The sequence below is a fragment of the Anastrepha obliqua genome, chromosome 4 (assembly GCF_027943255.1).
Source record: "Anastrepha obliqua isolate idAnaObli1 chromosome 4, idAnaObli1_1.0, whole genome shotgun sequence".
In the NCBI taxonomy this organism is placed as follows: Eukaryota; Metazoa; Arthropoda; class Insecta; order Diptera; family Tephritidae; genus Anastrepha; species Anastrepha obliqua.
Window position 1 is genome coordinate 6,336,822 of NC_072895.1, and position 23,750 is coordinate 6,360,571.

General features: G+C 37.7%; 1 protein-coding gene across 1 annotated transcript in view; it reads right to left on the reverse strand.

Moving 5' to 3' along the window:
- LOC129246407 (semaphorin-2A-like) overlaps positions 1-23,750 on the reverse strand; it is a gene marked incomplete at its 5' end in the record, with an annotated part of 88,053 nt that overhangs the window by 40,770 nt on the left and 23,533 nt on the right. Inside the window, 5 exons of the mRNA XM_054885213.1 lie at positions 2,704-3,060; positions 9,173-9,305; positions 10,243-10,380; positions 14,220-14,327; positions 15,700-15,768. Coding sequence (XP_054741188.1) covers positions 2,704-3,060; positions 9,173-9,305; positions 10,243-10,380; positions 14,220-14,327; positions 15,700-15,768 — 805 coding nt within the window. The remainder of the gene's footprint in view (positions 1-2,703; positions 3,061-9,172; positions 9,306-10,242; positions 10,381-14,219; positions 14,328-15,699; positions 15,769-23,750) is intronic.

Consider the following 23,750-nt stretch of genomic DNA (forward strand, 5'->3'; position numbering starts at 1 on the left):
CAATAAAACAAGCCACTAACCGCATTGCAGCATTTTTTCGGGGCCCCGTTGCTGGGGCACCTTTGCGGGTGTGCTGAGCAGCAGAGTAGCGAGCGGGAAATGCTTGTTATTTTGTGTAAACCATAAATTGCATATGAAAATTCTTGCAACGGACTGTCCCACTTTTTTGATGTGCTGCCGTTATGAGATAATAATTTTCGTGCATGCATTTTCCTGTTACATTTTTCGGCTGTGTGTTTGGTAAATATGCAAAATTGAAATATGAATTTTGCATTTGCTGTGGAATGCGAGAAATTGGCTATTTACAGAAATTTTTCTGCTCAACTATTTGCATTTCGATTACAAATAAACCCAATTTTGTCGCATTTACCAAAGGAACCGAAATTTACGAGTCAGAGAAGAGCAGCAGAAAAACTCTGATTCGGTAAAAGGTTTGTTAAAATTTAATAAAATATGTTTGTAAAAAGAATAATTTATTTATTGTGTGGCATATTTCTGGTAAAACCTCTCGATTGTCTGCTGATATGCAATTGGGATTTTCGAAGCACTTGACCACAATTTGATCAGGTTTTGAGATTTTGTTACGAAGTAAATTATAAGTAGAAGTGCTGATATAATTGTTTTTGTTTTTTTGTTTCTCGATTTTTATGAAAGTATGATACTGTCTTCACTGTATTTTAACAGAAAGTAACAAAAGCAACTTCGATTAGGCAAAGTTTATTAAGAATTTTGGCTGCTCGCACGGGAAGAAGAAAATCGGTTATTTTGTTTATTATATTTTTGTTCCAAAAGTTTGTTAAGGCAAAAAGTATTTTCAGTTTACAAATTTAAAAATTTAATTTCACATAATAAAATTACATTTAAACGAATAAATGTGGGAGTATGTGACAAAGAAAGGGTGGTAGTGGAACTGAATAGGATGGTTGTTGCAAAGAGAGGCAGAAACGAAAGATCCGAAATATCTAAATATCAATGACTGTCAAAAATCTTGATGTTGGCACCTTTAAACATCGGGTGATTTTAACCCATAGTTAGCGAGATACTTAAAAGACTCGGAAATGACACTACACTTTTATAGAACATTCCGAACCCATTTTTTTGCAGACCTGTGTAATCAAGACTTGTAAAAATGTTGAAGTGCTGCTGCCCTTCGGCACTTTGACGCTTAGTTTCAGTCTCGGGTTTATGTTGAAAACATCACCACCCACCATTTCATCACCAGTTGTAATGTTGTAAAGGAAGTTCTCGTCTTTTCTCGCCTCTTTAATGAGGCCTTTCGAATGTCGAATTCTGAGCTATTTTTGGTCCTGAGTTAAATTAAGGTAACAGACCTTTCGTAAGCCCAAATGATCAGTTAAAATGCGATAAATCGATGTTTTGGAGATATTCAACTTCGATTCCATGAATTTCAACGATGATTTTGGTTCACTTTTGTTAAATTTCCGAATAATTTTAATGTAGTTTTCGGTGATTACTGATTTTGAGCGGCTCGTATGTTCATTGTTATTTATGCGCCCGCAACCATCTCTGAAACGTGTAAACCACTCATGAACTCTGCGGCGAGATAGATAATCATCGCCATAACTTTTTTCATCAATTCAAATGTTTCAGTAAAGGTTTTACCGGTTTGGAAACAAAATTCGATGTTAGCTCTTCGTTCGAAACTCATTTTTGTACCGATGACACAAACATACTGACACTTTAGACGTTATAACTTTGCTTCCACTAAACCGAATGCCACCAAGCTTTCACTAGAAGTCAGCTAAGGATGTAAATTCTGACGCACTAACTCCTTAAAAAGATGACGCCATCAAAAACATTTTTTTATGACGCCAGTCTTGTTTGTTTTGGACTTCACCTTGTATATTTCAAACTCTCAAAAGTGCTATTTGAAAAGATTTTGTTATATGTAATGTGAAAGTGGGCAGGTATAGGTGGAATGTTGAGAGCTAAAATTTGTTTCCATAATTCTTACTTTTTGAAACGCGCAAAACATTCCACAGTTCACATTCACTACGTAGCTGCAGACGATTAAAAATTCACAGTTTGCTTAACTGTGAATAAATTTTATCAAATTTCATTTCTCGCGAAGCGCTCGTGAAAAAATCTTGAGAACCATTTTTCTTTGACATGCAAGCATTTTTAATTTCAATAAAAATTTCCTTTGCACATGTTTAAAATTTATCTCAAATTCCTTTTTAATTCGCTTAGAAACCCAATCAATTTTCCTAATGCAATTTCTGCCTGATATATTTTCGTATGCACATCCGCATATGAGACCCACCAGCCAGCTAGAACACACCAGGTGACGCGGCGACAAACATACCTGGATTCATATATGTATGTTTCTGCGTTCAAATCGACAATCCACAGACATAATACATATATATGCGCACACATACATATACACACACGCGTACGCCTCAGCGCACAGCGTACTGACTTTGCCAGCTGAAGCGCACTGGAGAGGCAAGAATAATTGCCGGCGCAATAAATCTACGCGAGCACAAAATAATAATAAAAATGAGATTGGGGAGAAAAACTTCACAGATATGTGAAAAACGAAAGATTGCTACCGGCAGCAGACACACCCTCTTCTCCTTTTTCAACCGCCACTTCTCATGTCGAGCGGCGCTTTACCACAATTTAGAATTTTTTTTGCACCCTCCCTTCAATACCCCCCATTTTCTTATCGCTACTCACCTTCGAAGGAAGCATTGATGTCGCGTATGTCGTAGCTGCACACCGCCGAACCGAGAATGCCGTGTGTGTTCGTCGTGAAGGTGGCATAGAATTTGGTGTCATCTGTTGGCATTTTATACACCGATTGGATTTCATTGAAGTAGAATGGGAATTCGCTGGAGATGCTGCAATTGATGCGCGCCTTCAGATAGGTCGCCCAATTTTGGCTGATCATATATTTGCCGCCACGATCATTCTTGCACACTCGGGCAATGCGCGAGTAGATGGCCTTGCCACAGTTGATATACTCGACGGCATGTTCGCGGAAAAAGAAGTAGACGTATTCGCCAACATCAAAGGAGCCGACAAAATTCGGTTCTGTGTGGGAAGAGAATGAGTGAATGGAATTGATAAGTAAAGGAATGGTGAAGTAAAAAGTGTAATTAAAAATTAGTTCGAGAATATTTAAAGATTAAATAAAATATAGTTTTCGTTTTTTAATACTGACAACTCAAATCTAGTTTAACTAAAAAAAATAACAATAAAAATTTAAGATAATTTAATTCAAGAGTTCTTCAAGATGACTTCCAATTCTTTATGACATAATTACTCTCGTAGGTTTACCATTGCCGGGCGAGGAGTAAATTACAATAACTAATACTAAGGGGTGATTCGTCTGGCGTTTGAAAATGTAACTATAGTTTTTTTATAGGTCGATTTTCACTTGAAAAATATTGAGAAATATTAAAATCGAATATCGAATAATCAACCGAAATCGGTTCAGACCTACATTCTGCCAAAAAAGTACCCATAATTGGCCAAAGACCATAAATTAAAAAAATTAATGATTGACACTTGTGTTAGGTGTTTGGCCGAGCTCCTCGTCCTATTTATGATGTGCGTCTTGATGTTGTTCCACAAATGGGTATCTCCAGTTTTAAGCAGACTTCGAAAGTCTCCCGAATGGTAGTAGCGGCCGCACAAAATATAATATCTACTATTCATTTCAATTTTTTATATATCGGACGGGACCCGAGTAATCAAATCTTAAAATTTTTTCAAGCGCATTTTCCGTATTCGACTACAGTTCTCGGTGCAAAAATAACTTTTATGTTATTCATCAACTGAAAATTGTTGCCTTAAAGTGGTAGTTTAAGTTTTGTAAGAAAACAAAAAATCAGCCAAGGCCCCACCTACTGATTATGGCGTATTTCGTATTTTTGAACAAACGCTTAAAAAAAGTTTAAGACTAGAAAAATAGTAGAAATAACCAAGTGGTAAAGTATAGAATTTAAAACAATTAAAATAATAGAATTTATTGATACGGGACTGCAATAGAACCTTATTCGGCCGGTAGATAAAAGTGTTCAACGAACAGTTGAAAAGCTGAATTTTCAAAAATTGTTTGTCATGCTGTGGCACTATTTCGTTAAAAACAAGCCAATTCGGTTTCGATTCCACTCTCACCAACAACATTATTGCAACTTTATTTTCATGATGAGTTCTAGCAAATATCGTCAAATCTCTGAAGTATTGGGTTGGCAACTAAGTAATTGCCGATTTTCTTTAGAAAATCAAAGACAACTTTTTCATGGAACTAAATATCTTTATTCTGTAATGTACTGTCCATTTTACTCCCCTTTAATAACCTTTTGCCATCTTTCATGCAGCATCATAATCCCACGTTCATAAAACTTCTGGTTTTTATTAGCAAAAAACTGAATCAGGTGCGATTTGACATCATCATCATGAAATTTTTACCATTCAAGGAGTTTTGTAAAGATCGAAGTAAAAAGTATTCAGATGGTGCAAGGTCAGGATGGTGTGACAAAGCATCCCAACCAAGCTTCAATAATTTTTACCGAGTTGCCAAAGATGTGTGTGGCCATGCATTGTCATGATGTCAATTCGGGCCGCTTTTCTTCAACTGCATTGTTGAATTACGCTAGTTGTTCAATGTAGGCATCACAATTGATCGTTCGGTTGGGTGATACGAGTTCAAAGTAGACAATTCCTGTGTAATTCCACCAAACTAATAACAAAGCCTTCTTTTGATGAATATCAGCTTTTGATGTTGTTTGAGTTGGTTCACCTGGCCTGCTCCACGACCTTTTCGCTTGATATTATTGTAAACAACCCATTTTCCATCGCCAGTTATCAGTCGTTTTAAAAATGAATAATTTTCATTACGTTTCTTGAGCAAATCGCAGCAAATCTCAAGCTTAAGCAGTTTATTATAATTATGCTCACTAATACTTAACTTAAAGTTTAGATTATCAACCTTTCCCAGTAGCACTTGTTTATCATCATAAAGAGATCGCAGCAGACAAAGCACCCTAACATTCTCTGCTCTAAGCCCAGCTAATTCTTTCAAAACAGCAGTGAACGAAGATTCCAATCTTTTGTCATTCTGTTAACCATTGTTTAGCTTTTGAGTAACGGGCGGAACAGATGGTCCTTGTTGTTTTTCAGGCACATGAGCAACAATGTTAGAATCCTACACAGGCGGCAATGCATCAGGTGGGTTACGAGGTGGAGGCGGGGAGCGAATTGAGTTTCGCCGCACTTTAGTACAAACTGCACAGAAAAACTCACGATCTGACTTCACAAAAAAGTCAGCATCAGTTCTGACAGGTTAACACATTGTAAATGGACCATAATGTTTCAATGCATGTATGTTATACATGAAGCTTCTCTGCGATCTCACGTGTTGTACTGGAACGATCCGTCATCAACTTCAACTGGACGACCAGAGCGTTTTTCGTCTTGGAGTGAAAAATCACCAGAACGAAATTTTGACACTGCCGTTCTTTTAAGGCTTCGTCACAATAAACAGCACATAACTTTTTATGAGCTTGCGATGCGGAAATAAAAATGATTGAATTCAACTGAAGCCATCTATGACTGAAATCCGCAATTACTTAGTTGCCAACCCAATAGTTTACTAGATAATGGTCTATTTTGACAATAATCCTGAAAAAACTTGTCTGACTTTCGTAAGACTAAATCTGAAGTTTGATAGTGAGGGGGTTTTTTGCTCTCAACACCTACTCTTAACTTTTCTTTGGCTTTTAAAGTCTTTATTATTTATATGAAGTAACTAGAAGATTCATTCCTGATATTTAAATCCATTATTATTTAGGTCAATTCTGATTAATTTGTTTATATGGGATATGACAGTTTAAAGATTATTAAAAAAAAGTTATTTTTGCTATATGCCCACATTTTTTAAATGTTAGGTCAAGCACTCGATTTTTTTCTGCTTATAATTAAGGGATATGTCAATTGATGAAAAGCATCACTAAAATTTAGCACAGCCTTCACTGTTGAAAATGGTGGCTTGATAAAGTTTTGAATTTACGATGTTTCACTGAGTGATGCTACTTCACATCTTTAAGAACAAAAAAAAAAAAATGTCTGTAAACAATTCTGCGAATTATTTTGAAAACTAGTATGTCTCTTTAGCTATCCCAAAAAGTATTTTGACAATTCATCGACCATAGAAACATGGGATTTTAAGTAGAAAAAGCCTGCTACATGGTTGTGGGAACCTCATTGCAGAATCAAGCTCTTCTCATCAGATTGATACATTTCTCTCCGCTTCGCACACAAATGCGGCCAAAAAAAACTAAAAAACTTAACAATAAGGACCACCTGACCATTGCAGGGTCTTTCAGGCCGACTTGATAGCTATAAAACAAGCTGCGTTCTGGCTCATGGTGTTTCCTGATCACTCTCTACTCTGACAGTCAAGATGCCTAGAAAGCTTTAGGAAGCAATTGAATGTAGGACTATCTTAAATGGGCTGACTAAGCGGTGCACAATGCACAGTGTCTGGGTCCCTGGATACAAATGCATTTCTGGAAATTGTATCGCGAATGAGCTGGCTAGTAGGGGAACTGAACTTAAATCAATCAGCTCAGTCCAGTATGTGGGCATCTCTTGTACCTCAAACGAACTCTGGCTCAAGTGGACTATATGGCGTTACCGAACAATAGATAAACCACGGAGTCCATTGTAAGGCAAGTCTCGGGTAACCAGATGGCCATCAAATCAATGAATGCGGCTATACTAAGATCGAAGGTTGCACAGGAATGCCGGGCGGCCCTAAATGATATTAGTGACGTATTCAAGATCAGCCTTATTTGGGTTCAGGGGTAGAGAGATATTGAAGGAAACTGTAAAACTGATGAGCTAGCCAGAAAAGGTAGTGCTCTTCAACTGCTCAGTGATAAAAGTACCATTGGAATACCTGTGGCCACGAGTAAACTAATAATAAAAAACAACATCGTCCAAGAGGCCAATAGGTCATGGAGAAATGAAGATACTATACTTTTCTAACAGCTAGGCTACTCTGGCCGCCAATAAACAAGAAAAGAACAATGGAATTGCTTAGTCTCAGAAGAGATAATATCTCGAAGGTCGTGGCTTGTTTAATCCGTCACTGGCTATTTGGCAGGCATTCCTCGAGACTAGAAGTTTTCTCCCATGAATATTGCAGAAGTTGTAGAGATGAGGAAGAGGAAGAAACAGTTGGGCACTTCCTTTGCAATTGTTCAGCCCTAGCTAAAATTAGAGCAGATTGTCTAGGTAAATACTTTCTTAATTCTTTTACAGATCTCTGGCGTGGGGTTGGGATCAATACTACGTTTCATAAGAGCCACAAAATGGTTCCACGAAGGAAGGTAAATGAGGTTCCTGTGTGGTATCACAACGGACCAGTAAGGCCTAAGTGAGTTGGTCGTGCAGACCGACCACCACCATTACCTCACCTAACCTAAGGCAAGTCTGACCTAGAATGAATGAAAACAAAACTAAGCATCTCATCAATATATACAGACCTTCCATTAGTTATTAGTGGTTAGTAGCATAACCAAGCACACTGGGTTGCCCTGTGGCATCCGCAGAAATTAGGAAAAGTCGATAGTGATTTCTCTGCTGCTATCCCACTCTTGCTAGAACCCTAAATCACCGCTTACCTTTTACTGCTTTGAATATCAGGTAAACTTAGAATCTGCAGGCATCCTCTTTATTTCGTCAGCTATTAGAGAGAAGAAGCGATTTCACCACATCGCGAAATAAAAGGGGAAATTGAATTTGAATTTGAAAAGGTCGAGCCAAGGAGCACCAGAAGATTAGGTGGCTCCTAAAACACTCGGGCTAAAAAGCCCATTGTATTTAAAGCTCTGGAAAGGGGATAGATAGTCAAGGAGGGAAGGAGAAAAGTATAAGAGAAAGAGATAGGAAAGAATAGAGACAGAGATAGAGATAGCTAGTCCTGTGAGAATTTTCCAGGTTCTTTGGCAAATCTGTAAATATCATCCAGTTTTAGAGAACGAATATTACTCATTCTCATGACATCGGAACCCAATACTCGTAGCCTTGCTCTAGTAAGGGCAGGACACTCACAGAGAAAGTGCTCAGTGATATCCGCCTCCTTCAAGCATGACAGGCATACCGGGTTCTCGATGATTCCAATGGTGGTCATATGCTGACCCCATGGGTTGTGTCCTGTAATGATGCCGACCATCAACCGAATATCTGTCCTTCTAAGATTTAGTAGAAAGTTTGACAGTTTTCTGTTCGGACTTGTCACAAAACACTTTGCAGTTCTGCAGCGTTCCAGACCGGACCATCGCTCTTTATGTAGATTGCCTTCATAATCGCTGACCCAATTCTTGATTCCTGCGGGACTGATTCCGATTATTGGCTCTGGCCCCTGTGGGGGCACCGCTGATCCACGGTTGGCCGATTCGTCGGCAATTTCGTTTCCTTGAACACCGGAGTGTCCCGGAGCCCATACAAGTGCAAGCCTGTTTTGTCTTGCGACAGAATTAAGCTTCTTCTTTTATTCTTGAACAATCTTTGAGGTTTGCTTCGCGTTCTCCAGGGCCTTCAATGCAGCCTGACTGTGACTGAAGACTCCAATCTATTTCCCGCTCCATCTCCTCTCGATTATCCATTCGGCTGCTTTTAGGATGGCAAAAACTTCTGTTTGGAAAACAGTTGCCATTCCCAAAAAAATAAATAAAAGGGGAACTTGAGCCCAAATTAGTGGTATTACAAAGGGTGTCTGGGCCTAAGTGAGTCCTTCTATACCCCAATATTACCCTCCAATCTACCCAATTCAACCTAGTATAAAAGTTGTTTGCATTATTTTGCATATCAACTCATATGAACCCAAGATTTTATTTAAATTTTAGTTGCTTAACTCCAAACCTAGGCGCTACCAGTTTAAATATTTGAGTTTAAACTTTTCTTAGTTTTTAAAAACCTCCTCTATTTGCTACAATTTCCTTTCGCTCACCTCCGGCCAACGCGCAGGTGGCAATGACAATAGCCTAGTAAATTACTACGACACCTAATGCCGCCTATTCACCTATAACTTCTAACCCATTAAACAGTAAACTAAGACGAAGAAATAGAATAAGTGTAAAAAATTTCGATAAGTATATAGAATAGGTGTGTGTGTGTGTATTTTTATACTCACTATCAAGCCATTTGGAATCATATTTCACGGTGCGTTTGAAATTGTGCTCCTTCCGACCGGATGTTAAATTATACAAATCTGAACGGAATATAACCGAATCAGCCTTGGTAAATTCAGCATTTGTGCCGGAATACTGCAATGAAAATAGAGAAGCAGAGAAGAAAAAAAGACAAGCAAGCAAGTAGAAAAAACATGCGCATTAGTGCTAATACAATAGTAGCTTACAACAGCAACAATAACAAGACAGCAAAACGCAGACGAAATGGAATGGAAAAAAGAGCAGGATAATTCGTGCTCGTATAATGACAGCAGAAGGCTGCCGCCTTGGCCGGCTAGCTGATGTCAAGGCAAGCAAGGCAGTAAAGTGTAAAATTAGCGCGCCATTTTGGCAAAAATTCGAATTCACCATTGCGGCAATGTCAATAGTATTATTGCGCTCTAACTGATTTTATTTTCCAAGAATTCGGAATTATTTTTTTTTTTTTTGCTTCTCTTGATTATACCACTTTTGTGCTGGCAATCGTAATCACGGCCCCTGCCAAAGCCATTTTCAAGTGAAAAAATGAAAGAAAGAAATGTTGAACAAAAAAAAAAAAACACGACTTAGTGGCTTTCTACCTTTTCGCTTCCGTTCTTTGTGGGCGTATAATTTAATTCGTTCGTACAGTGCACGAGAAATTTTTTCTTTCAAGCGTACGGCAAGAGATGCGGGGCGGGCGCGAGCGCGCGCTGCAAAATGGTTGCCAGTCCCGCAGCTGTGGCGAAGGACATGGCCAAAGCCACATTTCGTGTTGGCCTTCTTTGGCAAATTTTATTACAATTGACATTTTTCCAAAGTTGCTTCTTTTATTTTCGTTCGCTCATTCTTTCACTTTAACCGTATTTTCGCAAATTTTATTGTACTTTTTGCTGCAGCGGCAAAGGAGCTGGTGCAGTGCATGCTTCCAAAATAAACAAACAGATGTTTACATGTGTGCTTGCTTGCCTTACACCTTCGTCAGCTTCTTGCATTCAAAACTTTTCCCCATTTCTTTTTTTTGCTTTTGTCGTCTGCATCTACTTATACCTACCAGCGCTGGTAATCCAAAGGGATTTCCTTTCTCCACGTAAACGGCTGTAGAGTTATCGGCGGGATCGTAGGGGCACTTGCCAATGCCTAAGCCAATGCCAGGCACGTATTCGGATCTGGGTAAATGTGTTAAGTTCGCCTGTAGGCAAAATTATGTGTGCGAATGTGTGTGTGTGTGTGTTTCGCGTGCAAGATTGTTCCATATCGGCGTCAGCATTTTCGGTGATGTTGAATTGTTGTCGATGAGTTTCGGTGAAGGTATTCAGCCAGAGGCCAGCGGCAACACGAGCAGCAAAGAAAAACAAAGTAAACGCATTAGTTGGTGTTAGTAGGGAATACAAATACGAAAAACGAAAAAGGAAGCAATAATGATGGAGCAAAAGGTATGAGTGGTAAGTTTGGTAGCTGTTTTTGTTTCTGTTGGAATTTCGGTTACATAGGTTGTTGTTGTTGTTGTTAGATTGGGTTACTGCTTGCAAAAATTGAGTTAAAGGTTAACGCAACTGGCAGCAGCAATTACGCACTGACAAGAGAATCGATAAAATAGTACATCTGCATGTGTGTATGTATGTATGTTCGTGCGTATGTATGTATGTGTGTATGTATACATGTGTATACATATGTATGGCTGTGTGTGCATGTTCCGCAGCACAGCTTGTTAGGCCTTGAAAACTTTTCTGCGTACTAAAGTGAACTTTGTGAATTGAATTTTATCTGTCTGCATAAAAATTTGAGGCATTATTTTAAAGAGATGTGTATAACTTTTTTAAGGGGGGATTCCCATTCCCCGGCTTAAAAAAATCGATTTTTTGCCGATTCTGGTTTATTATACTTTCAAAGAACTCTGTGCGAAATTTCATGACAAAATTCGTTAAATTGACGAAGTTATGCGTGATCAATGAACTCGGCGCGCTCCATAATACTGAGAAAGCGCGCGAGCAATAGACGAGCGGCGGTTTTTATTCCGAGAATTACTTCTGTCCTTATGCAGTTCTGAGATTTTTATTCGTACTGATACATGCATGACTTTTTTTTTATAAACAAAAATCCGAGGAAAAAATGTGCGAAAAAACAAACTTTGTCTTTCAACCAACGCAGTTATATTAATTTTCGAAAAATTTTTTTTTCAATAGCTCATACTGAAACTACGTTCATAAGGAGTAAAATGCCATTTGAATTTTTCCTTTCAGACAACCTGGAGCTGAGTTATCGTGGCGACCAGCGGCCAGGAATTTTCACACGGCCACTGCTATAGAAAACACTATATTAGAGCCTGGAAGGAGGCGCATGGCTCTAACAGGAGTGTCTTTCATAAATCAAGGTGATAACCGGTTGAGCCACTTTAGTTTTATTCCGCCATATTATAGTGCAAACTCTTGACCTACTCTTGACTTCGAGCCTGACAGTGCACTACAAGATGGAAAGGAAACTAGAATTCTCCAAGAAATTCAAGGTGGTCATTAGTGACCATTAAGCGTGGAGAAACAATGAAATATTCTTAAAACAGGGCGCACAGGTGGGGCTTACTGATGTGTCCAAAATGGAGGACCGTAGTGCCGGGGCTGGAATTGTCGGACTACATTTCAAAAAATCAATAGCAATGGGACAAAACCACTTCCGGTCAACGCCTTAGAGCTGTGTGCTAGAGAATGTCTACAGAGAGGCACGCGCGGTGTCAACATTAACATTCTCTCTGACAGTTAAGCAGCTATAAAATCGCTGGATAGCTTCTTATTCCAATCAAGATTGATCTGGGAATGTTTTAAAATCCTCAACACCCTAGCATCAAGAAACTCTGTTACCTTGATATGGGTTCCGCGACATGAGGGGCATGAAGGGAACGAAATTGCGGACACTTTAGCGAAAAGGGGGGCAAACACTCCCTTCATAGGTCCTGAACCTTTCTGCGAGATAAATAACAACTTCAAAAGTGCCTTTCTACGTGAGCAGGAACAACGAGGCCTAATCGACTACTGGAGGGCCCAATCCGGCATGCGGCAGTCGAAAAGACTCATAGACCCAGAACGAATAAAGGCAGAAGCAATTCTTAACCTAAGCAGAAAGGACATAAAACTTTACAGTGAACTTCTAACAGGACACTGTAAACTTAATTATCAAATGAAAAAGATAGGTGCGATAGAAAACGATTCCTGTAGACTCGTAAAAGAGGCACAAGAAACAGCAAGACACGTTCTATGCGACTGCCTAGCAGTGGCACGATGCAGACTAAATTACCTGGGAAATGGTGCTATAGATCCAAACCTGCTGGTAGAAATCAGGCCTACAGCAGTTTTAGGATTTATTAACAGCATAAAACGGTTTGAGTAGGCTACATGGCTGCACAATAGATCTCTTCAGGTCGCAGTGCACAAACAGCCAGTCAATAATCATTCTGGGAGTTAGAAGGATTCTCCGCGTTTAGCGCCTTTATTTAGTAAAAATGGCTGAGTTATTCGATTTTTTATACAGGAATGGTGTATTTATGATTTTCATCGGAATATAACAAAAGATTTTCTTTGAAGAGGAGTTCATGGAAAACTGCTCGAACTTTATTTGTCAGATCCCTATGCGTATTATTTGCTCCTAATGAACGAAAAATTTATTTAGATATATTAAATCACAGAAGACTATCTTGAGAGGATATCTGTGGGACATTGATTCGATTGAACTCTCTGGATGCCGCAGTTTTCAAGTCTCTTTATTTAGTACACTGATTTAAATACGAACTAGTGCCGTTTGCGGCCATTGTGGAGCAGTTGTCGAAGAAGCTGTCTGTCATGAAGAAAAACAGAAAAAAGCTGCTCAATATCTTTGGAGCAAACTACGCTTCCGCATCTTTTGTCCAAAAAATGCTACGAAATAGCGAAAAATATAAAAATGTATATCGACATGCATTGTAATTCCAAACACGATGAAGAGGAAGGAAGGACTCTTGAGAGACTAAGGTGTTGTAATGGCAACTAATCATCCTTTTCGACATGTAGAAATACATGGTTCCACAAGGACGCTTGAGCGGAGTGTGCTACCACAATGTCCTAAAAATAAATATTAAAAAAAAAAAAACAACAACAATGTGTGATCCCAAAATTGCTAAAGAAGTAATCTTCTCTCACATTAGCTATGCAACTAAAAGAGTAATAAATTCACTGATTTCCATTTTACATATCAACAACTCTAAGCAGCATTAAATAAATTTCCGTTCAACGCAATTAAATCGAAGCTATTTGCCACATAGTGACTTTAATTTAATGCTTAAATGTTGTCATGGCCCTGACCACCCAGCAAATCTCCAAGTCCAAGTGTTCACACACGCTATTATGTATGTATGTATGTGTGTATGGATGTATCCATGTACGTATGTAAGTAGATAATGTGGGTTCAGGTTTGTCGTGCCTGCATTTGTCAGTTGCTTGGTAGGTGAGGATGTGTGTGTACATATATTTATGTAGGTCTACTTTGTGGCCCAACCAACTAATCCGGGTTTATTTGTGCTCATTCATTACGCCTACCACAGCGTTGCCAAAAAAATTGAAAATACGAGTAGAGGCTTTTGCAGATATGTACATATCTATGTGTAGTGTAATATTCACTCGGGCGAGGAGAGAAGTGTAAGCAGCAGAAGCGGTGAAAATTCCAAACCCACCGCTCATTAGTTTGGCTACAAAGCGACCAAAGCGTACACACACATATAAACTAGACACGTACGAGTATTGTATAGTTGTGGCCAGCCAAAGTTAACCAGCAGCTCCATAAAGTAACAACAAGCTGAATACCCAAAATTCTACATCTCTTCCAATAGCAAAGGCGGCGCTCCAAACAAAATTCAAGGAAATAGTTGGTTTGTTCAGATATGCATCTACGTGTGTATGTATGTGTTTAAGCATATTCAAATGTAGCTATTAAATATATATATATGTGTGTGTGTAGGTATTTATGTACAATGAGTGCAATTCATGGTTGCCCATTATCTATACTCACATTTATCACGTAGTCCTTTGGATTGTGCGCATTCGTACCACAAACATACAAACGTGTCCCAGAGTCCATCGGCTGTATAACGCGTATGTGATTGCGGCATTCCACCTTCTTGAAGTAAGTTTTCGAACATGGGTGTGTGTGTATGCGTGTGTGTGAGAGCAGTAGTAATACGTGTTGACATTGTTTACAGTTGTTTGTTGTTTTGATTTTTTTTTTGGTTTTTTTGTTACGTTGTACCAAAAACGAAAGTTAAACACACACAGAGCAAAGAAATCGTGAAAACAACAATAGCGAAAAGAATGGAACAAGAAATAATAATATAAGGAAGAAAGTGCAGGGATAAGAGAGGGAGAGAGAGAAAAAACACAATTGCATATTTGTTTTAATGATGATTGAATAAGTTTTTCAGATAAATTTTATTAGCGAAAATGTATTAAATTTTGATATTATATCACTTCATTTTATTTATTGAAATTTTTATATCAAATCATTTCATTTTATGTATTAAATTTCAATAACAAAAAATTTTGCATTAAGTTTTGTTTTTGTTTTTGTTTTTGCTAATTACTACAAAATTTGTTTAGTTCTCCATACACTTGTGTTCTTTTGTTCGCATTGAAGTGATGTGCATTGAGTGTAGGTAGGTAGGGTGGATGGGTGGCTGAATACTTATGATGTAACATGTTTACATATGTGTTGTACATGCACTTAAGTACACACTTGTACGAGTATGTAGGAGTACAGTACCCCTGCAGTGAAAAACCAAACTGTTCAGCAAACGTTCTATCTCATGAAATGGTAACTAGTTCGCAACTAGTCCGAAAGTAACTAGATTTGAACTAGTCACAAAATGACAAGAAATATTATGCTCTGCTTCAAATGTTAGGCCTATTTAGTGAGTCAAATTTTTTTTCATATTTCAAATACATTTTGAGTTAAAATTTTGTGGGTGATAATTTTTTTAATATTTCAAATACATTTTGAGTTAAAATTTTGTGGCTGATTATATTTGAATTTTTCAAATATTTTTTGAGTTAAAATAATTAAAAAAATTTTTTTTAATATTAAAATCAAACTTACAAATTTTCGAAAAAATTACACATATTTTGATCTAAATTCTCAACTTTTTTACCTGAATTTAAGAAAAAGTCGAATTTAAAAAATTATTGCATGATTTAATTTTTTTAATATTTCAGATGCACTGTAGAACAGCTACTCTGAACAGCTACAGAGCATCATTATCATAAAAATATCACTTGCTAGAATTGAAAAATCCAGCAGACGAACTTTTCCAACTGACAGCAAACTTGCAGTTTGCCAGTTCGGTACCAATTGATTTAACTGCAGGGATACTTCGGTAGTATTTTACAAGATAATTTTTTATTTCTTTTCATTCTATACAAATTATATAGCTATGTAGGTATAAAAAAAATTATATATAATATATATAAATTTTATATTTTGGTATTTGCATACATACCTCGCGCTTGCCCTTCGACACGCAACTGAGTATATCTGAACCGGAAGGTTCCAGTATGAGCACATCACGCTGCAAATTGAGAGAAAAATCTGTTAATATGGTATTTCTAGAAGTTATAAAATAATATAAATAAAATAGCTTGAATCGGAGGTTAAACAGTAATCTTGAGTAGCTTTTAAGTAATTTTGAAATTTGCGTCCACGATTTAAAGCAACTCGCGCGTGAAGTTCGCAAAATCTGGTCTCTTTGTCGACGAGCTACGCAGAAAAGCTGGAGAAGATGCCAGGCTATACTCGACAACGATGGAGACTACACGGCTTATTGAGTAATTGCGACTGGTAGTTTTGTACATACTTTCATGTAAAAATTTTTAAAATATATATCTTTTATACTTCATGAAAAATGGCAGTTCTTTTTTTCTGTCTTAGACTCTACACAGATATTAGTCTTCTTGATCGGCGCGATTTTGGCCGAGTTAACAAAGCGCGCCAGTCGTTTCATTCTCGTGATAACCGACGAGCGAGTTGGAAACACCAATTAAAGCCAAGTCTTTCTTCACCTGATATTTCTAACGTAGGGGAGGCCTTCCCCTTCAGAGCTGAAGCGTTTGTATCCATTCGGACGACATGACCCAGCCACCGAAGCCGTTGGATCTTTATCCTCTGCGCCATGTCTATCTCGTCGTGCAGCTCATACAGCTCATTCATCCATCGCCTACGATACTCGCCGTCACTAAAATGCAAAGGCCCAAAAATCTTGCGCAGAATCTTCCTTTCAAACTTTCCAAAGGAGGCCTCATCGGCTGTTGTCATTGTCCAAACCTCTGCGCCATACGTTAGGACGGGCACGATGAGATCCTTGTAGTGTTAGTTTTCCTCGTCCAGAGAGGACTTTACTACTCAATTGCCTACTTAGTTCAAACTAGCACTTGTTGACCATAGAGATGGCCCCCTGGATTTATAGGCTTACATTATTATCGGTGTTAATGTTGGTTCCTCGATAAACGAAGTCTCTTACAACCTCGAAATCAACAGTCAACAGTGAGGAGGGTGCTGATAAACGAAAGATACAAAATGTTTTACTAGAATCGATTCCAAAAAGATTACTTAATAAACCCCTTTGAAAGTTTACTTCGGTAGGATATTAGTGTAATAAAATTCTTCTCCTTAGAGCGATTCAATATGAAGTTTTTGGACACTAAAGTCAAGTAAGTTTAGGATAAATGGCTGCACACGCGAGGTCCCACTTAGCCAAAGTATCAAATTCGTCCACTGTGATACCATACATGCGATGAAATTCATCAGGCGTGCAATGTTTAAACCTGCTGTATCCACAGGTGTACCAAAAAACTGAGAGCCCAGATGCCTGAATCTAAGCCCAACGTGAGCAAGACAGCTGAGTAGAAGGTGCTGAGATGATTCCACCAGACGTCCTCTGCAGAACAGACTGCAGACTGCAATCCCAAATTTCACCTCATGAGTACCTAATGGATAATGCCCGCTAAGGACACCCACCAACTTCGAGAGCTGAGGCTTTATCAGCCAAGAGCAGACGACAGTTCTCGAGTTCTCTGAGTTGACGCGAGGTCCATCTTTTCAGGAGCAGACCACAGTCATCAAGGGAACCCCAATCCTATCATTTCGCAGTGAAACCGCCTCGAGAGTCTTCTGTGCGGCCAGCTCGTCAAGCCATGCAACTGTGACCGGGTCTCCAAGAGCATAATATCAAAGTATACGGATGCAGTGGAGAGAGAAATCAGGCATTCCTCGACTAATTACGAAGGCACAAACAACGAGTTCAAGAACTTAATTGTCGCCTTGCTGCCTTACAGTAAGCAACCCAGCCCCCGCTTTTTTGTGGGTAATAATTTGCGGCTACCTCCACTTGGAAAAACCTACAGTGGTTCGGTATTAGTTTCCGCGGTTACTATTCATAGTAGCATCTAAATCAACAAAGTCTTCAATTTATTTTGGTTATGTTGGTACAGGCGGCCGCCGTAGCCGAATGGGTTGGTGCGTGATTACCATTCGAGAGAGGTCGTTGGTTCGAATCTCGGTGAAAACAAAATTAATAAAAACATTTTTCTAATAGCGGTCGCCCCTCGGCAGGCAATGGCAAACCTCCGAGTGTATTTCTGCCATGAAAAAGCTCCTCATAAAAATATCTGCCATTCGGAGCCGGCTTGAAACTGTAGGTCCTCCATTTTGTGGAACAACATCAAGACGCACAACACAAATAGGAGGAGGAGCTCGGCCAAACACCTAACAGAAGTGTACGCGCACATTATTTATTTTTTTTATTTTTTTTTTATGTTGGTACAGTCTTAATATTTTTTTATAACGGAAAAAATCAAGTATCGTGCGGTCATCGGAATTTTTACTTTTGAAAGGTTTAAATGTAAATGAAATTTATGAGGGAATATTGAAAGTGTATAAGGACTTTTCGCCATCAATTAGTGCAGTACAAGGATGGGTTGCTCAATCAAAACGTGGTCGTACAAGCCTTGAAAAATAGTTCACGTCAAGGACGTCCAAAACAGACCAGACCAGCAACAACACCAGATATCGTAGGAAAGATTTACTAGAAGCCCTAGACTTTTCATTGGGCAGTGTAAGCAATATTTTGACTGAAGTATTGAGTTGAGTGCCACATTCGCTAACAATGGAACAAAAACACTTTCGAATGCCAGTTTCTTAGCAACATTTAGAACGTTTTCGAAAGGCCAAAATCGCTTTTGTGCGTCGTTTCATTACTATGGATGAGACTTGGGTCTATCACCAAGACGCTATATCAAAGCGAGAAGCTAAAGAGTGGTGTGAACCTGGTTCTTCAGCTCCGAAACGAGTTCCTGTCCAGAAAACGGCTACAAAGGTTTTAACATCAGGTTTTTGGGATGCAAAAGGAATTTTGTTTCGGGATTACTTGCAAACTGGTCAAACAATAAGTTTTGAATATTATTGTAACCTTTTAGATCAGCTGAAGAAAAAAATTCGCGAAAAAGGACTCTGTTTATAAAAGAAAAAAACTCTTTTTCATCAAGACAAGGCCCCGTGTCAGAAGAGAATTTTGATGATGGTGAAAATCCTTGAATTAAAGTTTGAATTGTTGGACCATCTAGCCCATTCACCATGTTTGGCCCCTAACGACTGCAATCTGTTTCCAGACCTAAAAAATGAATGCGTGGAAAGCGTTTTTCATGAAATGAAGAGCTCATAACAGCTATGGAGGCGTATTTTGCAGCCCTTACAGATTCTCACTTCAGGGAGGGAGTTCTCGTGGGAATACATACATAAGTGTATTGATGTTCAGCGAGACTATACTGAATAATAAAGTTTATTTCAAACCATAAAATTGTGTTTTTCTTATCGTACAACAAAACTCATTAAACAACCTAGTATTTAAATCAGTGTGGAGTGAGTATCATTCTGCGACCGAGGCATTTGACATGAACGCTCATAATTGGCATATATTAAAATTTTTCTACATTTTATCAGAGAATCGATCGAATGTGGCTGCGTTGAAGAACTCCTTGAACTCCTTGAACTCCTGAAGAGCTTCTGAGTTCCGCTTGAAGCACAATTTTTGAAAATATCTATTAGCACCGTAGAGTTTCGAAGAGATCCTACTAGTGAGCCCAAGTTAAAAATCTGGAAGATCGAGTGTATAATTGAGCAATGTGTTCGTATGACTGAAGTATTGTTCATAGCAAACTTTTTGAGATTTCAAATCATTAACAACTCAAAAAAAACATTACTTTTCCTTTTCACGTTCCATAAATGAGCAAAAACACTTGACACACTTTTTATTGTTGAGGCAGCCGCACACTTCAGTCCGCAACTTGGCTTGAGCTCAATAAAAACGTTTGAATTATATATGGTAAATATTTTAAGTTGTCTGTCTTCAAAAAAGTTGCATTCAACGATGACGGAGTATGCAGCACAGCCTCGTACACACAACCGATAACAAAATGGGGAGCTTCTTATAAGCGCCCATGCATTTGTGAGTTTGTGTAGATGTGTGAATATGAGCACACGTTACTTTTTGTAAGTTTATCTAGCACTACTCCTACACTTTGCCGTCTGTCCCACAGCCTTTGAAGTTTGGCGCAACGGAGCTACGAGTGCGCATATTTGTGTGTGTGTGTGTGTGTATGTAAACACACATATAACTACTTAGTAGAGCAGATACTCAAGTGCAATGAAGGATATCTTCTCAACGCTCGTACGCCCACTTCAATTCAATACTTGAGCCAGCAGTATCTACTAGCTCGCACTTATCTTGGCTTAATGCAAACAGGAGCAGAAGAAAAACAAAAAACAAAACGAGCAGAAAAAACGCAGAAATGAAAAAGTTGAGTGCTATCGAAGAGGAAGAAGATGAAAGAAAGTAAAAAAAGTGTGGAAAAAAGCAATATTTGCAGCAGCAGTAGAAGATGGCGGGGAGATGCACAAATTGTGCCAGCAAAAGTTCGATGAGTATTGGCGAGTAGAAAAAAATTAAAGCTGAAATGTGGCAAATGAAAAAGTAATAAAAGCTGAACTTGAACTAAAAACGGAAAAGGATATTGATAGTTGAAGACGAAGTCATTAGACTGTGGTGATGAGTGCGCACAAGCACACAAGCTCACTTGCATATGTATGCGCTTTAACACATGCACACATTTCTTCTTCTTCAACTCTTCTTCATCTCCTTCTTCATCTCCTTCTTCAACTTCTTCTCCTTTTCCACTTGCATACTCAAATGCGGTAATGGTCCGTAATGGTGGGAAAAATATTGCCAACCGATTGGATTGACGGACGGAGCCAACAACCAGCAGCCAGCAGAGCAGCACCCAGCAGAGCAGCAGAAACCAGAGCTAAAGAATCGTCGAAAAGAATAAATAACTGTAAGGTAGCAGCAAAAATGAGCAAATGAAAGAGCGACTCAATTGGTCAGCAAGCAATCGAAAATGCATAAGCAACCAAGCGCCAAGTAATAAGCGGCCGTAAAAGTAGAAGGCAAGAAAGTGGGGAAGCTGCAGACTGTGCATCACTGCAGTCGACAGACGCAGAAAAAATCAAGCAGCGCAAAAAGTAGTTACAGGAAATAAAACAAATAAAAAGTAAAGCAAAGTAAAGAAATCTGTACAATAAAAAAATGCGTAGAAGTGTTGAAGTATTATTGGGCATTCATTCAATCGGAGCAAGACAGGCATCTGTACTTTATTTACATGCTGGCAGACCTGTGCGTGTGTGTGTGTGCATAAGTCTATGTGATATATGCACGCCTTCTGTGTTGGGGAAGTCATTGCAGCCAGTTGCTGTGGCCACATTTTTGCTTAATTTCTTCAAACGATTTCGATATTAAAGTATCGATGGGCAAGAGCAAAGGAGAAGAGCCACGCAGGGGAGAGAATGAGGTAAGAAAATAAATGCTTGTGGGCGTGCCCATTGTAAGGTCGCAGCTTGTGTGCCTTCCGGGCAATTTGTGCATTTTGCATTTTACATCGAATTGCATTTGCACTTTGTACTTAAGCGCATTTTGCAGAATAAATTATAGGAAATTTCGCTGCGCTCTTCTGCTGCTATTTTTTATCGTTCGACTGCTTCTGTAGGGTAAATGAAAATTTGATTACAGATAAGTGAAATTGAAGATAAGTGAAATTTGCTGAAATTTGTAGGTTACATATAACAGAACAAACAAAGTTTAGAGCTAAAATATTTATTTATGTATATTTATTATTCAAGTGCTTTGAGCTCTGTGCTAAAAAATGTTTTAAAACTAATTGACCCTGTTGTGTTTCTGTACTTAAACAGCAATGGACATGAGAGTTTGCCATTGTTTTTGTGTACTCAAAAATCACTTAGAGGTTTGAAAATATCAAATTCACATTTTCTGTTAGCCACAAAATAAAATTACTTAAAATAGCCGGTCGTAATTTGAAGGAGTTATGGAATACTATTTGACAAGATAATTAATTCAGATTCTCAAAACTTAAAGCGGTTTATGTATTAAAGTTCAGAAATGTGTTTGAATATTTTTAAAAATAATTTCAACAATTTTGAAATCTCAAGTTACATAGATTTCTAAAATTATTGTAAGAGTATCATATAAATGATGAGAAACATTTTAAAGCTATTTAAAATACGGCATATTTATAAATGGTGATCAGATTCGAGATTTTTTTGACAGATCAGCGATCAGGCCAACATAACATAACATAACATAACATAACATAACATAACATAACATAACATAACATAACATAACATAACATAACATAACATAACATAACATAACATAACATAACATAACATAACATAACATAACATAACATAACATAACATAACATAACATAACATAACATAACATAACATAACATAACATAACATAACATAACATAACATAACATAACATAACATAACATAACATAACATAACATAACATAACATAACATAACATAACATAACATAACATAACATAACATAACATAACATAACATAACATAACATAACATAACATAACATAACATAACATAACATAACATAACATAACATAACATAACATAACATAACATAACATAACATAACATAACATAACATAACATAACATAACATAACATAACATAACATAACATAACATAACATAACATAACATAACATAACATAACATAACATAACATAACATAACATAACATAACATAACATAACATAACATAACATAACATAACATAACATAACATAACATAACATAACATAACATAACATAACATAACATAACATAACATAACATAACATAACATAACATAACATAACATAACATAACATAACATAACATAACATAACATAACATAACATAACATAACATAACATAACATAACATAACATAACATAACATAACATAACATAACATAACATAACATAACATAACATAACATAACATAACATAATATATAAGATACACAATACTGCTTAGTATAACTTAATGTAGCATGAAATAGCTTTTGTCATGAAAGAGCTTCTCAAAAATTAGCTGCCGTTCGGAGGAGGCATAAAACTGTAGGTCCCCGCATTTGTGGAACAACATCAAGGCGCAGCTCGTGTAAACAAAGGGTGTAAGAGCCAGTTATATATATAAATTGGGATATGGAAATTTCTTTGAAATATATTATTTCAAATATGAATTTCCTGGAAGCAATTTCCACTCAATACTTTCGGCATTACATAAAAACGTTTTAGTAAATTCCCACGTAAAGTATGAATAAAGGACCTAAGAAATAAGAAACCAATCCGCCTACTAAGCCAAAGCAAACACCACATTGACACTTGAAACATTATTTGCTTACGCTCGAAGAAATTCTTCTAGGAATGGGATAGACGATGATTATTTTTCCTGTGTAAAATCCTTTTCCATTCCCACCCCTGCAGCCCTCCCTGCACTTAAAGGCCTATTTGTTTATTGTATGGCATTAGTAGTGGGATGCCAGTGTGTCGATTATTGTTAAACAATACTTTCTTTTTTCTGCATTTGCAAGGCTTCAGCGCAAGTGCCATACTAATCGCAAGGCCCAATTAAGTGTGATAAGTCAAGTGCTAATGTAAGTCATTCAACACTCACAAATTGCTTTTCGAAAATCTCCTATTTCATTGTACTTAATTTCAAATATTTAGTTAGCAACAGAAATTTAAAATATTACGCCAAATTCTATGCTAGCTCCCAATTGATTTTTTCTGTTTAGTCATCGAGTCAAAATCAATTTTCTTGCTTGCACAATAAACATTTTTCTAAGCACGCCAATGAAAAAATGAAACGTGTACAATTTCTGCACGTAGCCCAGCCAGTAACTGGCATTTTCAAAATGACCTTTCACAGGGACACAAACACATGCACACACCTAAAGGACAAAAAAAAAACAACAAGTCTTACGTATGCTATTGCGCAAAGGAACATACATACATACACATAAAATGTACAAATATATACACAGTCATGCATTCACAAATATTTTTTAAAGAAATTTTCCATTCACAATTTTGTATTCAATGCGCTGCTGCCTCTGTCTGGCCCTACTT